This window comes from Thermoascus crustaceus (assembly GCF_041956765.1).
Source record: "Thermoascus crustaceus strain CBS 181.67 unplaced genomic scaffold VTN00scaffold_4, whole genome shotgun sequence".
Classification (NCBI taxonomy): Eukaryota; Fungi; Ascomycota; class Eurotiomycetes; order Eurotiales; family Thermoascaceae; genus Thermoascus; species Thermoascus crustaceus.
The window spans coordinates 1,756,877-1,773,006 of NW_027192530.1; the positions used below are offsets into that span (position 1 = coordinate 1,756,877).

General features: G+C 50.5%; 8 protein-coding genes across 8 annotated transcripts; 6 read left to right on the forward strand and 2 right to left on the reverse strand.

Moving 5' to 3' along the window:
* Window positions 1–617: 617 nt before the first annotated feature.
* On the forward strand, window positions 618–956 carry VTN00DRAFT_7213 (uncharacterized protein; the record flags this gene model as incomplete). Its single annotated transcript, XM_069433936.1, has 1 exon — window positions 618–956. The coding sequence occupies one exon, from the start codon at window positions 618–620 to the stop codon at window positions 954–956; it is 339 nt and encodes a 112-aa protein (XP_069287267.1).
* Window positions 957–1,369: 413 nt separating this feature from the next.
* On the forward strand, window positions 1,370–2,356 carry VTN00DRAFT_7214 (uncharacterized protein; the record flags this gene model as incomplete). Its single annotated transcript, XM_069433937.1, has 1 exon — window positions 1,370–2,356. One exon carries the CDS (start codon window positions 1,370–1,372, stop codon window positions 2,354–2,356), a length of 987 nt encoding a protein of 328 aa, XP_069287268.1.
* Window positions 2,357–4,568: 2,212 nt separating this feature from the next.
* On the forward strand, window positions 4,569–5,683 carry VTN00DRAFT_7215 (uncharacterized protein; the record flags this gene model as incomplete). Its single annotated transcript, XM_069433938.1, has 7 exons — window positions 4,569–4,578; window positions 4,638–4,660; window positions 4,719–4,756; window positions 4,814–4,951; window positions 5,033–5,291; window positions 5,362–5,528; window positions 5,653–5,683. 7 exons carry the CDS (start codon window positions 4,569–4,571, stop codon window positions 5,681–5,683), a joined length of 666 nt encoding a protein of 221 aa, XP_069287269.1.
* A 439-nt stretch (window positions 5,684–6,122) lies between these two features.
* Window positions 6,123–7,925, reverse strand: VTN00DRAFT_7216 (uncharacterized protein; the record flags this gene model as incomplete). The annotated part of the gene is made up of 1 exon (XM_069433939.1): window positions 6,123–7,925. One exon carries the CDS (start codon window positions 7,923–7,925, stop codon window positions 6,123–6,125), a length of 1,803 nt encoding a protein of 600 aa, XP_069287270.1.
* A 722-nt stretch (window positions 7,926–8,647) lies between these two features.
* VTN00DRAFT_7217 (uncharacterized protein) lies at window positions 8,648–10,084 on the forward strand (the record flags this gene model as incomplete). The annotated part of the gene is made up of 5 exons (XM_069433940.1): window positions 8,648–8,951; window positions 9,003–9,232; window positions 9,288–9,362; window positions 9,411–9,580; window positions 9,631–10,084. The coding sequence occupies 5 exons, from the start codon at window positions 8,648–8,650 to the stop codon at window positions 10,082–10,084; spliced, it is 1,233 nt and encodes a 410-aa protein (XP_069287271.1).
* Window positions 10,085–10,176: 92 nt separating this feature from the next.
* On the reverse strand, window positions 10,177–12,659 carry VTN00DRAFT_7218 (uncharacterized protein; the record flags this gene model as incomplete). Its single annotated transcript, XM_069433941.1, has 6 exons — window positions 10,177–10,280; window positions 10,341–10,539; window positions 10,608–10,976; window positions 11,029–11,526; window positions 11,594–11,853; window positions 11,933–12,659. 6 exons carry the CDS (start codon window positions 12,657–12,659, stop codon window positions 10,177–10,179), a joined length of 2,157 nt encoding a protein of 718 aa, XP_069287272.1.
* An 859-nt stretch (window positions 12,660–13,518) lies between these two features.
* On the forward strand, window positions 13,519–14,252 carry VTN00DRAFT_7219 (uncharacterized protein; the record flags this gene model as incomplete). Its single annotated transcript, XM_069433942.1, has 2 exons — window positions 13,519–13,825; window positions 13,885–14,252. The coding sequence occupies 2 exons, from the start codon at window positions 13,519–13,521 to the stop codon at window positions 14,250–14,252; spliced, it is 675 nt and encodes a 224-aa protein (XP_069287273.1).
* Window positions 14,253–15,394: 1,142 nt separating this feature from the next.
* VTN00DRAFT_7220 (uncharacterized protein) lies at window positions 15,395–15,768 on the forward strand (the record flags this gene model as incomplete). The annotated part of the gene is made up of 2 exons (XM_069433944.1): window positions 15,395–15,566; window positions 15,632–15,768. 2 exons carry the CDS (start codon window positions 15,395–15,397, stop codon window positions 15,766–15,768), a joined length of 309 nt encoding a protein of 102 aa, XP_069287274.1.
* Window positions 15,769–16,130: the final 362 nt, after the last annotated feature.

Sequence of the window (16,130 nt, forward strand, 5' to 3'; positions counted from 1 at the left end):
CCTGCCTGTTTATACAGAGCGTAGACCAAGGATGGGTTATCTGTCAGAGCAAACAAACCTAGGCAACGTTGCGCAGGTGACTGCAGGTCCTGTGTTGCGCAGCATGGACTTTGCATTGGGGCAGCTGCGACAAGATCTATCAAAGCTCTCAGTGGCGTCTTACTGGAACTGTCAGTCTCATTTGAAATAATGCTCAAATGCAGTGTAACGGGAAAAAAAAAGGTAATGTGACTGTGGAAAGAAAGCGGCGCAGATCGGGAACTCTTGCCAGAGGTTGGGAGTGTGGCAGATTGGAAGGGGTGAGGAGAGAGGAAAAGGACTCGGGATGCCACGAAGAGCGTTGGAAGCAGAGACCATTCTGCAGACGCCGATCAGACCTGACGGGTGTCTGCGCGTTCGATGAAGGTCTTGGCGATGGGGAGATCTGTCTTGGCTGTGGCAGTTCTGACGGTGATGTGGAGATTTGCCGGATCCGGAGATGAGTCGGGCGGCAGTAGTTGGATGGGAGCGTTTGAGACATCTCGAGACACGTTGAACGCCCCAGGAGATACTTATGTATACCGCATACTGCGTAGGAAAGGCTGTACGCCGTAGCAAGCCGGTAGCCAGATGGCTCTATGCATGTCTCGTCCGACACAGAAGCCCTGGCAGCAGCCGCGCCGCAAGCGCAGCGACTGGCCGACCTTGACAGCAGCGTGCTCCGCCCTGGACACGCGATTGGCGCGAGCAATGACGCACGCAAAGCTTGTGGTTTTCTTTCATGGACCGCGGTCGAGGCCAGGCAGAGCAGGAGCGGTTATTTCCCAGGAATCAAGGAATCACGAGCCGGGTCGAGCGCTGTCTCCGCAGGGCCGGGTCGATCCATGGGCGTGCCTCCCCGTCGCCTGAGCGTCCACTCCGCCGTCGACTGGGAGCCACGCGTTGCGGCGCTGGAGACGTCTGGGTCGCCACGATAACACTATTTCTCAGAGGGCATCAGTGCCGTTGCTTGCAGCACGCGGTTTCTGCACTCCTGTGCTCCACCATACTCCCCGGATGCGATCCCCACGCCCGCGATAATCCAAATCAGCGAACCGGGGCCGACGCCTCCTGCCAAGAGCGCGCGAGTAGCCTCCTCGACTCGCTATATTAGGTCGAGGTGCTCCTGTCTTCTGATACCTCTTCTGTTTAACCCTCTTGGATACCCATCATTCACTTTCGACACCTGGTGCTAGCGATGTTGCGGAGGACGACCGCCTCGAGTGTGCGCGTGCAACACCTGGCTCCTCCGCAGCGGGCTACCCATCATTAACAGCTCTCTTTATCTTATTGAGATCAGTGCTACCTTGGGAGAATTCTCAACACACTTCCAAGTGCGTTGGTCTCCATCATGAAGTCTTTCATATTCATCTCGCTTTTGTTTCTCATCTTCCAGATCTCGGTTGCCCGTGTCATACCCTTCCGTTATAGAGGACATGGCTCCCCAGTGGCGTCTCCAAGTGATGATTCGCTTTTACCGTCGTCCATTAAGCCGCGAGCGGAGGCTGTGGGACGGATGGGAGATCGACTGCTGGCGACTCTGAATCTTGGCAATGACGCTTGGCATCAGCACGAAGCCATTGAAGCGCCCGGCGCAGGAAGCAAGTTGCTTGAGTTGGAGGAGCCAGTACCAACTCCGGTGGGCAGAGATATGCCAAAGGCAGGCTATGGTCAGGCCCTACAGAATGCCTTGGATTTACTTGTCCGTGGCATGCGTTACGATCAGACGCCATCTTCCCAGCAGCCGAGTTTAACGGCGGAGACTCCTATCCCTACTACCCAGCTTATGCGCATGACTATGGAGGACAATCCTTACAGTGCATCTCCACTGCCGTCAGCTCCCACAAGGATCCCTTCATGGGTCAAGAAATTGATTGCGCAGGACCGAAAAGCCCAAGATGGCGCAGTCGGCTCTCCCAGACCTACTCCCACGTCGGCCGCCAACACCCGTCAACTGCACGCGGCTTTCATCAAGAAAACCACCGCTTCGTTGACATCCAATGCAGCAATGCTGCCAGCCCAGTCCCAGATCAGCGAGACCCAATCAGCATCCACTTGGGATGCGTATATGGATGATGTCTCTATTCTGTTCGATAACTTCGGCCCTGAGCTTGTCATGGTGGGGGTCTTTATCCTCTTCCCAATCTCTGTTCTGGTTGCTGAAGCCTTGGAGATCCTTTGGAGGAGGTGGACCCCAGAACGCTTCCCAGAACGGGGCCGCGGTCGGATTCGGCTCACAGGCGCAGAGAGGAGACTGAAGGCATGGGAGAACTGGGAGAGGGAGAAGCTCGCGGAGAAGTCTCGGGCGTGGTGGAAGCCTGCGCGGAAGTATCGATGATCGACCCAGCGATACCAGCCGTACCTCCTTTTAATATTCTTGCTCATAGGTTTAAAACGAGCAGGTGATGAAACGGATCAAAGCCACGGACGCAGCATTCGTGTTCCACGATTCGTTCTGCGTCCTGACAGCATGGTCAGGACTGAAACGTGCCTTCCTACCCAGATACCCAAGCTGTACGTATGACTCTAGTACAGTTATCCGTCATGGACCTTGATCCGATACCGGTCCGGTCCCTAGAGTAGGGACCATGGTTCGCCGTGGCGAGTGGCCACCTGATGGACGGTGCAGATTTCGGATCGGACGTTAACATGATACCCCGATTTCTTTTCTTAGTTCTGTACAGTACGCTGGAGGATATGAATAAGATAGAATTAAATTAGACTAGACATTGATGGCATTCTTCATGCGTAAATTCATACATCCCTCATACACTGCCATGTGTCTTGCTTCTTTGGACTTGTATTATTCCCTTGATACGTGCTGTGGAAATCAATGAACTTCAGTCTTCCATCATATGGAGTGGGTTGCCCAGGTGCTTCATCCGTCCACTGACCTTGGACCTTCCTAATTGGGAAGGAATAACTAGGAATGGACCATCTACCCAAGGAGGCATCTCCCTCTCCTAGGCGCCGCTTAACCCCGTCTCTCCATTCATTGTCAATCCTCATAATTTACTCTGTAACAATGTCTGTCCATCTCAGACCGCAAAGATTGAACAGTGGACGTTGTTATTCCTTGAAACTGTTTTTTGTTCTTCTGCCTTGTCGATTGAAAATGGATGAGAATACCTGTCTACCTCCCTCCCCGTCCCTGCACCAATGCCCTGGCTTTGGCTTTGTTTCTCGTGTCCATCTTGGGTTGAGGGGATGTGTTCCTATTGTTGCAGAGGAAAATACGATCAATCGTTTTATAGATTACATGTTGTCTTGATTTACGCCGCATGGTAAGATGATTTTTTGGCATGATACATGCTAATTGGTTCCAGAGACACATGCTTCAGGGAGCCAACGCGTACGTCCTCGAGCTGCTGAACCTGACACCTAGGTAAAACAGGTCTATATTTGGATATTTAGCAGACGAGAACATGTCCCCAGATGCATTGGTCACATTGAAGGTGCTCTTGTCTTCCAGCCTCCTAGTTCTATCGCTTCGGGAGTATTAATGTATATAGATGGATGGATAAGTACCATGAAGTGATGACGTATTAGCACTTTTGGTGACTTATGACCTCTCACTGACCAGGATGTTGGATAATGAGTTCCATTCCACTAAGGATGCAACTATGTCTTAGCTGTCTCGGTCGGACTACCCGACTTGCTATATCTTCCAGCCGGCTGCATGGGTGCTTTTTCTCTCCACCAACCATCCCTCGTTAAACGTTTTACCCGGAATTATATGATTATCTCGACCCACACAGCATGCATGCAGAAAGCGGGGTTTTCTCTTTCTGTACCACAAGGCACACAGTGAAACACCTGGCAGTGGGAAACCCAAAATCTATGGCTGGGATTGTGTCGCTAACCTTTCTTTTATCTGACATGATCCCTACTGTCCCTGAGAACGGTCGCAAATGCACAGCTCTCCTTGTCAACTCCTCTACTGTATATCCAGGGGATTGTTACTGTATTAGAACGATGGAACGACCTGAGCAGCGACCTACACCAGCAGTGGAAGCGGACAGAGAAGTAGATCTCCCTTGGAAAACGCACGGCAACTTTGCTCCGGCCCTTGCTAATTTATTGTCAGGTTCCAGACGATGTTGATTCAGCCTACGGTGATGAACTGTACGATCGATACTTCCCGTAAAGCTCACCCATGCTCTGATATAGCTCACCGAGACATAGCTCAAGCTATTCAACATCGTTATCTTCCAGTGTCGAGAATTACGAGTGGAAACACGGGCGCCGCTTTCACAGCTATCAGGCGGGGAGTATGGTTACCATCCCTACCCTATTATCATCTTACCTCCAACAGAACCAGCCTATAAATTCCCGAACGACCAAAGGGAACAGGACCGGCTTGACAGACGCCATCATGTGTCCTTCAAAATTCTAGGGGATCTCCTGTTTCTCGCACCGATTAATCCTGATGGGATTCGGGTTCTGGACATAGGGACAGGGACAGGTACGAACTTACTGGGAACTGTGTCGATGCCTGTGTCGCTGCCATTTCATGGGTTGGCTAACAAACGTGAACAGGAATTTGGCCCATGCAGTTAGGTATGTAGGTCTTATATCTTATTTTAGTTTCCCCGGGATCTCACATTGTCTTATTCAAGGCGATGCATATCCCTCAGCGGAGGTAAGTTGCCAAGCTCAAGAGATATGCAGAAAGCGGTATTTATTCAATGCTACTCTAGATTATTGGCAACGATCTCAGCCCTATCCAGCCGCAATGGTTTGTCACCAAATCTATGTGCTTTATTTTCCTACGTCTCTCAGTGTTATTATATAGGGTTCCTCCAAATGTCAAGTTCCTGGTCGATGATGTCGAAAAGGATTGGATAGACCCCCGGCCCTACGACTACATTCACTGCCGATACATGGCCGCCTCGATTCGTGATTGGCCAAAACTTTTGCGGCAGTGTTATGAGTAAGGTCCCTCAAAGAATTTACAATTGTTCTTTTTTTCCCTCATACAAGTTGATAATAACATTTCGCTATTTTATGGCAGCAACCTGAAGCCCGGTGGTTGGATAGAGTTTGAAGAAGGTATCCCACATATCTACTCCGATGACGATACGGTCCAAGCAGACAACCATGTGGCAAAGATGTTGAGACTTCTCGTCGAGGCATGCGACAGGGTCGGCCAGACGGCAAAGCCATTCACGGCCTTCGATTTCAAAGGCCTGCTTCGTGAAGTTGGCTTCCGGAATGTCGAGCAGAGGCACTTCAGAGTGCCTGTGGGTACTTGGCCGAAAGAAAGAAGACTGGTAAGTTAGCCTTTTTTTTTCATTCTCTTTCTTAACAGTTTTCAGTTCACACTGTCTTATCTTATAATAGAAAGAAGTCGGAGCTTTCATGGCCATGGACCTCATCGACGGCGTAGAAGCCTGGACCCTTGTCCCGTTTACAGAGGTCTTAGGATGGTCCAGGCCCGAAGTCGAAGTTTTGAATGCAAAAGTGAGACAGGATGTTAAGAGGAGAGATGTCCATTATCTTTTTGATTTGTAAGTGTTTTCTCTTTCTTATCCCATCTGACAAAGAAAAAAAGAAAAAACCATGAGAATATGGATATATGGATGGTTTAACCAATCGAGGAGATACTATGCTGAAGATGGTTTTATTTTACAGCTATGTGATAACGGCACAGAAGTGTCTCTGAAGAAAACGAAATGCCGCAGATTGGGTTTGGAATTCATAGGTCTGGAGACTCCTATTTTTCGGTACGAATTATTTCTGCGTCTTTTCTTGGATCAATTACCTTGAAAACTGAAGATATTTTGAATCTTCGATGTTTCACCGCCATTACATACCTATTGCCTCACATTATGGCTCATATCTTAGTCTTATAAAAAAAAGCCTCAGTCCTTAGTACAGGTAGTCTTCGAATTTAACCCTCCACCGTTCTGTTTCCAATAGCTTTTACGCTTTATCATATGGCTCTAATTCATTATCATCCGGGCAATATGCACGCCTTAAGGCTAAACAAGAATTAGACTGTGAAAAGTGACCATAATTTGTTGAAAATGACACAGACATGTTGCATTTGCTCAGTACAGTATAGTACACTATGTAAAACGGTACCCATCTTACAGACCCAACTAAATCCTACACTCAACGTTCTGGATAACATCGAGGACGTGCATCAAAGTTGGTCTCTGTCCGAGGAACGAGAGAATCTCTTCATCTCCCGGTTGCTTCTCTTCGCCAGCCTTGTGCCGGTAAAAGGCGTGGAAGAACCGTTCCGCATCTCTCAGCTCCTCTTCCCACCACGTCTTGGCTGCCTGTAACGTATCCTCTTCAGAAACAGCTTCTGCTACTTGATCATTATCGTCATCAGAGCCACAACTAGAGTCCCAGCCGTACGGAAACAGTTTATTCCCACACTTTGCGACAGCCGGAAAACGGCCGCGCCACTCCGGCGCTCCGGCCGTACATCGCCTGATACAGTCCCTGATGAGTTGCGGACTGCGTCGAAATCCAGGGAATCGCTGAGCACAGTACGGCTCGCGGAAGGTGTCGAAGTTTAAACCATCGTCAATACAGGGCACCCCTTCGAAGATGCACCATAGTAGCTTTCCGAGCATAAAGACCTCTGCTGATTCCCGCTCCTGAGGTGTAAGCGCTAGCCACGGGCCGCTGTAGCCCAGACGGGGGTTTCTATATGGTCGAACAAGCCAATCGGGCTGCCAGTCGGGATAATAGGCGCGTAGCATGGCGCGGTATTTCTCTTTAATTTCCATAGGGGCGGTCTCGGATGCAACGACATGTTCGAAGTAGCTGACATATCGGACCTCCGGCGGTGACCAGGTATATCGTCCTGTGCGCTGCTCGAAGTCGAGGAGGACGGTTTCAACGCGATCATTATTATCGCCGCGACGTGTCATCACGATGTTACCCGGTTTCAGGCCCGTGTAGAACTCCGCGCTGCTGGTGCTCTGAATATGGAGAAGGGCTTCTGTGATCTCTCGCGCCCACTGACATCGCGTTTTCATATGAATGGTATTGGAAATGGATGCTTGCCAGAGCATCTGCTGCAGTGTCCCCAGAGGGTAGTACGACAGGATGAATCCGCACACCCCTATGCCGCCAAATCGACGCTGGTGGGTTACCAAGTAGAGGGGCTTCTGGATGATGTTGGGATGGGGTGGCATACTCAGGAGCATCTTCAGCTCATGGTACATGTACCGCATGTCGTGTAGGATCGATTTAAACACGAATATGCGTGAAGAGCCCAGATGTGGGATGGTCACCAGGCTGATGCTGTCGCGCGGTTGCGTCTGGAGCGACAATTGTGTCAGCGGGATCATGTCTGGCCACGATTGTACAGGTACATCGGAGTGCCAGAGCTTCTGGAGTTGTGCTGGTGAGAGCCATTGCTGCTCCGTCTCGTAGCAGGGGACGCAGTGGATGTTCATGTTGCGTACGTACAGGGAGATTGTGTCGACCGCAATATAAGACCCAAACGGTAGTTGGAAGTACATCTCTTCGAAGTTGGGCTGATTCGACGACCATAGTTCCAACGATTTCAGTAAATGCCTGGAAAATCTCAAGCCCCTGATGTCCTCTATGGATTTGCAAAACATTGTACCGTTCGTGTGCAGTACATGGCGAGTCAATGACGAATGCTCAGCCTGGTCCCGGATGTAAACATCGATCCGCATCGGCATGTCGTTTGCTGCGAGCTCTGGGTATGCAAAGAATCGGGTTCCGTCCGAGGAAACTCCGTCCAATCGCCATTTGTATCCATTTGGCACATCGAAGTTGTCACTCTGGTTCAAAAGTCGAACAATTGGCGTCCAAGAATGTTGTCTATGACGTCCTTTCCTCTCGGATGTGCCAATGGTAATGAATGCCGCTTTGGGGTGCATCACGAGTTCCAACTTGCTCGCTGTCGGGTCCATTTCGGTTAGATGTTGCAGTCTGTTTTTCGGACAAAAAACTTCCCATCTGTTTGGCTGACAGCTTTGGTGCGCGAATCCGTGCCAACTATATATCGAGCCGTCGAAGCGTTTCGATCTCGTCAAATATTCTTTCTCAAAGGGTCGCAGACCGATCGATGACTGTGGTGCACAGCTGAAATAATAAAAAGTCATCGGACTTCGTGGAAAATCCCCTATTGACAGATGGGACGATCTCTGCATTGTTCGCGTAATCAGAATGATCAGATATCAAGGCGTTGGCAAACAGATGCATAAAATGAAACGGTACTTGCAGGATTTGCGGTCACACGCAACATGGACAACACCATTCCGTCGCCTTGCTACCCCTCCATCCCCGCGGTGTGATAACAGTGCATATATCGTAATCCAAAAGTGATTGGCCAAGGACGGCTGGGATAATCGGCTGCACACGGCTCAAAATCCTCCTAACTAATGCATATCAGTCCACGAATCAGCATGTCCCAGGTAATCACTCTCTTCCCACCAGGAGGGACTGAGGCTCTGCAAGACCTCCATGAGCCTCATGCCATATCATACACCCAGCTTTTTCCTTCAGTCTTATATTCACATTACAATGAACATACCCCAGTCGCAACTTGGCGGAAGACAGCCCTTTAGCTTGGGCACCTCTCTGGATTGCCCCCTTAACGGCCTGCCTCATAGAGGACATACGCTCTGTAGACATGGCGACTGCTGCGATGAAGACCTCTGCGGCAAAGCTGCGGACTCCGAAACCCACCAACGCGCTCGAAGGGGTCCGTACACGTGCAGGAGAAAACTCAAACTTCCCTTTTGATATCCAAAGCGGAATGCCTCTATTCCCTTTCAACAACATCCCCAGTTGCATCAAAGAATTCAATAGTTGGCAGCGAGAGCGAAACACACGACTTTCCTGGACTGGATCTGAGTTCAGCAGTGAAGATTATGTCTACACATTGAGCGAAAGGGAAAAGCAAGAAGTCATCCACGCCCTTGACCATTTCAAAGGTAAATTATTTGAACCGACTGATCTAATCCAAATTGCTGACAGAACGTCAGATTTGGGATTGGCGGGGAATGAAGTCGCCAGGGAGAATTTCCCTCTTCCAACACTCATGTCTAGATTGGATGACTTGGCGAAAGATTTGCATCATGGCAAAGGCTTCTTCTCCATTCGCGGCTTGGACCCGGAGGAGTTCACTCCGGAGGACAATGTCCTTGTCTTCCTCGGCATCTCAGGTTATATCGGAAACAAGCGAGGCAAACAGGACGACGACGGTTACATGTTGGTATGTGCCGCACAGTGCGCGATACACTAGGACAACCGCTGACCTGCAGCCTCAGGCTCATGTGCGGGAGTCGAAACTCTGCGATGCGCCTCAGCATCAGCGACCTTTCAGGGATTCGAATCTAGCCTTGGTATGGCGCAACGTATGCGTGCTCGTGACATTGGCTAACGTCGTGTAGACCTTCCATACAGACGGATTTGCTGATATCCTCGCGATGCAGACTCGCAGTTGCGCGGCTCGCGGCGGAAACCATGTAATTGCATCTTCTATGAAGATATGTGAGGAGCTGGCCGCAACAAGACCGGAGTTGATGCAAATTTTAATGAGCCCAATCTGGGTTTCTGAAAGGTGCGTGGTCCTCAATCCGAGCAGAGATCCCAGTGCTGAACCAATGCAAGCCGTGGCTTTCTGGCGGACAATCGTAGTCGACCCCTTCTCTTCATTGAAAATGGACACGTTATCATGAATTTCGTCCGGTATCCCTTTATCGGCTTGCCCGATGCTCCTCGAGCAGCAGATCTCCCACCAGTGTCTACTGTGCAAGTAGAGGCCTTGGATCTTGTGGAACTCCTGGCCCAGAAGCATCAGCTCGTCCTCGACATGCATCCCGGAGATCTGACATTCATCAACAATCTGGCAATTCTGCACTCGAGGGAAGCGTTTGAGGATGATACATCCCATACCAGATACCTAGTGCGGCTGTGGTTGAAGAATGAGGAGCTAGCCTGGACCATTCCTCCAGCTCTGGTGTCTGGCAATGAGAAAAGTTTCGACGAGGAATTGGCTGAGAAGTGGAATATTGTTCCACAACCGAGGCTCCGCTTTAAGCCCTGGCAGAGGCTGGACCCGTAGACTACCATGTGGAGAATTTCAGTTGCTCCTGGAGGTCGACTACATCATGAGACATCTGCTTCACATCTGTGGTCATTGGTGGGGAGATTGTATCACAATGATGTGCTGGGTTTCCATTCCGGATCGTATAGCTGTGAAATGAAGTAGTAGTCATGTTCAACCACACCACTCTCCTTGACTTGCTTAAACAGCGCAGCTAGAACAGTCATCTATTAGCATTACGGTATCCCCGACAAGAAATGACGTAGGAACTTACCATTTCTGTTAACACAGTCGACCGTCTTTCCAAGGAATTTTAATTGCTCATCGTTCAGTTCTGCCATTGAGAGATCTGCACGGGAGGTCCAGCCGGCGGCAATGGGCCAACTGCCCTTGTTTCTGTAATGAAAATAGTAGAGTAAAATCTTGCTTCCCTGGTGCAATTCCTCGACGAGATGATCTTGTAAAAATCGGGACTTCATGCCATGGTAGTCAGCGTTTGTGTTTTTGTGAATCAAACTGAGGCAATTAGCGCTATCATTACCTTCATACCGAGCTTCTTCGCCTTCTGAATTTGATACCTTGTGAGGAGCGAGCAGCTATGGAGCAAGACAAAGTTGCACAGGTAGATGGTCAGCCAGAATTCTGGTTTGTTAGCTTCCACCAGCCGTTGAAGGCGTTTGCCAACTGATTGCTGCAGTGGACGAAGAATCGTTGCCGTCGAGATAAGCTCGATTTGGGCCGTCAGCACGGGAGGGACCAGTATATGGCCGTAAGTGGAGGCTTCTTTATCATGAAGTTGAGGCTCAGTTCCTAGAGTCTCTTCACCGGTAATACGGTCTGAGCGGGAACCCATTCGAACGGCCACCCATAATTGTAGAGTTTCGAAAAGGAGGATCCTTTCCTCTTCGCTCTGTTCAGAGTGTTAAGATCAAATTTTCCCAATTAGGTGAAGGGAAGCTCACATGCGCATGCATAGAATGGTCATAAGCTGTAGCATAGGTCGAACGTAGCAGCTCATCACTCTCGTGAATATAGTGGTTAATCGATGTAGCCACTTGGTTCTCCACAAAGGTTTTGAGAACAGGCGCGGTTTGGGCCATGTTTGCAATCGCATACGGAGCACACCAATGGTGTTTTTCACAACCCCGAGTTGACCAGGATCGACAGAGAGCGTCTCCTTCCCGAGGGACGAATTTCCGAACTTGCAAAGGGTACCATGCGCCCCCGACATCTTGAGTAATGTAGATAGACTTGATCTCGTCCGAGGCCCAGTTCTCAATCTCTACAATCTTCATTTCCGTCCATCGTTGAGTCCAGATGTGCTGTGGATGGTCACCCTTGGTGATGTACTTGGCGTCAGAAATCTTGTATCGAAGGCATGGTAGTTTCGAGATCGCACTTCCATCGGCACGGGGGCATGTCAGACAAGACCCTTCTGGGTCTTGAACGTCTGGGACACACTGGGGCGGTGTTAGTTTATCGGCTTTTGAGAGGGAAGGGGGATCACTTTGTAACCTCAGCACGTACCCGAATCCGCTGCAAATGGCACCGCACACATGCACCTTCCTTTCTCGTCATATTGGTCTGGTACCTTTCCTCTTGATCCTGGAAAGGCCTTCTCCGCTTTTTCCTCGGAAGCGTTACGGGGGGTTCGGTTCTCGGAAGCGGGCCGTATTCTTGACCGTCTTCAGGGGTCGAGAATGCGGTTTCCTGTAGCAATGGATCGCGGTAAAGATCATTAAAGTTCGATCGTTTTCGCTTCGCCGACTTCCCCCCATGGTAGTCATCTATTTCATTGGACCTGTCAGAAGCTATCTCATGAAAACAATCGGGAGAGGCGGGAGGTTGGGGCAGTAACGCGAGCACCCTGTGAGTGATTGCCATGCTGTTCCATTTCTCCTTCTCTTCCACTTGGAGAAGACCATGATGTGGATACCACATCAGCACCATTCGGATGCACGTTCTGATACCCCCGCTGATCTCCTTGGTCACCCATCTCATAGCCAGCGTTGAACCGACTTCGACGGCACGACAGCTGACAAATCCTCTCCATCTCGTCCCGTGAGTACACAGGTCGCTGCTGGTAACTGAGTGTCTTTGGCATAGATTGGGGTATCCTGCGCTGTTGCACGGTCAAAAGGTCATTCTGCGGATGGTCGTCTCCGGCGTTTGCTACATGCATTCGCTGGGACCTTGCAGGATAGCTGCACCCACTGCAGTCTGAGGACGCCTGCAATGCTCTCTGCCTAACACTTCCGTCGTATCCCAACCCTGTTGAGTTGATGATCTTCAAGTTCCGGTCGGGAAATCCAGAGGTTCCCGACAATGGTGCGGCATATGACGCGAGACCTTGCAATGTATGAGGCAGATCCGAAAGTGGGACATCGAGAATTCTGGCAGCAAGCCTGAGAACTCCCGATTCGGCTGTGTCGAATCCCCGGTTCTGAGGAGTAATGCAGTCTTGCACAGGTCGTGCTGAGAAGTGACCCAGGTGGGATAGCGGACGCCAGTGCCTCTCACTGTTTGGATACTGTAGCACACGTATCAGCATATCTCCAAAGACAGAGGGGCATGGTACTGTAGTCACCATCATGTCTATCTCTCCCAACGATGAGCCTGGTTGGCAAGTTCCGAATATGATAAAGGGGAGGGGTTCGGGCAGCAGACGAGGTCGGTGAGAAATACAATGCGATTGACTTCAAGCTAAAGTCGTACATGTACTTTATGCCAGGAACGCTTCAACAGTTAAAGCACGCAGTACCTGGGATGAGGGTGTGATTCATCTCCCTTGGCGTCGCGCACGGGACGGTGATGATGCTCCGCTAGGGCTCGGACAGGATACGATAAGCCACGCTACGCCACGCCCAGGGCGAAAGCAAAAGGTTGGGCAGATTCATCAGCATCTCGGCTGGCCCATGTGACCGGGCGCAGCTTTTCGAGTCCACACCGGTGTGGATTCTTCCTATTCTCTCCCGACCGGCCAGCCCTCGCCGGTCACTTCGGGTCCTGCATGCATCTCAGTGAACGCTCACCGGTCACGTGTAATGCTCCTCGCCAATTGGTCCAGGAGCCTAACCCTCGTCTTCATCGCTAGGAGATCTGTCCATTTGCTATTTGAAGTCCGTGTGGTCTGGATAGCTCATATGCAGATAAAGTGGGGTCCCTTCGTCGAGCACATCCGGCCGTGGTAATGATGTGCATGAGACGAGCATCTCAAAGCATCTGCATGAATCCCTCCGGACGTACAAGCAGTGGACCGTTCAAAGACAGATGTAACAGCGAAGAATTATCCCTTCTCGCCTCTCTCTAGGTGGCCTACAATGCTGAGAAGTATAAAATGGAACAGCATGGAGGCTTGTCAGAAAAAAAAAAAACCTGAGGCCCCCATGATCTGAATTTTGAAAATCCAGATAGTAATACCAAGTGTTCTTTCTGTCCTTCTCGCACTTGCTATGAGGCCGATACAAGCCGTGACCATCCGCTCCGCCCAAAGATCGGACCTGGATGCCATAACCACCATCGCGTTGATGGCCTATCGCAGTGGCGAGCAATGGCCCTATCGATTCCCCTATGCCTGGAAGTACCTCGACGACCACTGGCGGTACAGCAATCTTCGTTTGGCAAATTTCATGGACAACGTCGAAAGCGGGGCGTTTGTGGTCAAGGTGGCGGAGATGCCAATCGATGAGGATCGCAGCACGATGAAGGTCGTTGCATATAGTGTCTGGCAGATGCCCGGTGACTTTGCAGGAAAATCCCGTGTGTCAGCGTTTTAGTGTCTTTCTTTTTTAGTAGAAATATTATTAACGATGATCCAGTGCCCAAGGATAATTTTGAGCGTCGGGACGCCAACCCGGCGAGAATGAAAGCGTTCCGAGACAGCACGACGCGCGCGAAGAAAGAGCTCTTTAACAGTAGATTTGGCGATAGGCAGCTGAACCTGGTCATGCTGGCCACCTTGCCGGAATACCAACGACGCGGTGCGGGGACCATGCTATTACAGTGGGGCATCGACAAGGCAGACGCGGAGGGACTGGCGATTACACTCTTTGCGGGCCCGTCAGCGCAGCATCTGTATTCAAGGTCTGGTTTCGAAGTCGTGGGGAACGTCCATACACAGGTGGAGGGAGAAGAGGCGGCTATCGACCTGCCCGCAATGGCGTATATGCCAAAAGTCTTGACTTGACATGACCGATAGAGATGAATTTGATAGCCGTAGTGTTGTAGTCCAGGATCAGAGGTATCTCTGCTAACTCGAAGACTTTCGTCCTTGATTTGCTTCATACAGCGCTTTCCCAAACTGTTCGTTACACCTACATCTCCATGCCTAGCGGTTTGCCAGGTTGTCATTTCACAGCCACATGATGACGATATCGAAAACGTAATCAAGTTTCAGCAGATGCTAGTCGAGGTGACATATCACATAATAAGTTATAGCAAGACCGGTGAGTCAGACGGCTTGAAGAGGGACATGGATGCAACGAACGTTTAGGAAAAGCGCCAGAGAAATGGGTCGACGAACCCTTGAAGTGCCATGCCCACCTTGAAAATGATTGGCCCACAGGGGCAGCGTTCGATGATCCTGTAATGCATGAATATCATTCGAGCTCACCGGGGAGGCGTAAGCTTTTCGTCCGCGCGACAGCGGCAGAATATTGTGACAACATAAATTGGTCCCTTTCCCTCCTGATGCCAAGTGCGGTCCAACAGGTCCAACAGCAGTCTTCTGCCTGTCCCTCGTTCAATCTGATTAGCTGCACTCTATTGAGCTCTCTCAGCTCTCTCCAGTATCATGTGTCACTTGAGGAACTCAAACCGGTCTGCCATGCAAAGCTCGATTCACCGGAGACATGGTCTGGCGCATCTAGAACCATGGCGTCCCGTCGTCCCCAATGCAATGGCTTCAGGAACAGGAAAAGGCGGTCGTCGACGAGAAATAACCTTTTTGATCCACTTTGCTTCGCCATCGTCGCCTCGTCTGGACGTGACGCCCGGCGAGCAGATCCCGTTGGTATTAAGGAAGTCTGCCTTATCTGACAAGTCTCTACCGTGGGCAAGAGCTACCAGAGGTCGGGCAGAACGTCTTTTGAAAAATGATGCACGCAGAGATCACACCCGGAAGGAAGTCAACGTTGACGAAGGATGGTACTGAGGGCGTAATTGGTACCTATTTAACCACCAACCACGCCCACTGTCTGCCGCAGTGAGGACGACCAGAAATCCTCCATTCCACGTCCGCTCCATCCTCCTCGAGTCGTATTTACGCAGTTAAATTTTGGAGAATCCAGCTTCTGCGTATCGCAGCCGTCTCTCGTCATCGTCGTCACCATGGGACAACCCTTAGAAAGCAGTGCCTGTGGACGGACACATTCGCCCTCGTCTTCCACCTCCAAGACCTCCCACAAGCACCACGGCGATGCTCTTCTCAAGGGACTCGAGCCCTTACTGGACCGTGGGGAGCGTCCTGCAAATTCGTACATCGGAATGATCGATATCAACGGTGAGATTATCTTCCCCCTTCTTGTTTCTTAATGTGTCGCTGATATTGTACATGTTTCAACACAGGCAGTCGTGGGTTGTTTGACGAATGTCTTCAGACTCGGTCTCATTCCAACGCGCGTTCAGGTGGAACGACAAACGTTACTTCGGACCTAGTCACTTCGGACACATCGAACAGCAATAGCTCAGGCAGGAGCCAGTGAGTGACGATTCGGAAGACATGCTCAACAGATAATATCTGTTAAGGTATGTACACAAGTCTCCGAATCGGTCAGTGAGTTCCTCATAACGACATTTCTGACAGTCTTTTCATTTTCAGATTCTCCCAAGGGGATCATGCGTGTGACTGGAACCGGGACAGGGCCAGCCACAAGGAGAGGAACTGACCCGCAAAGGAGTTTTTCTCTTCCTGTGTCGATGAGCGCGCGGTGCGAACCCTAGCTTTTCATGCTGCAGTGCAGTGTGGCCACATACAGTACTTATGAGGGATGTGGAGTGTAAGAAGTTGCTGGCCAGTGACGGGTAAGAGTGGGACTTTACCTCACCTAATAGATACCTTGAGATG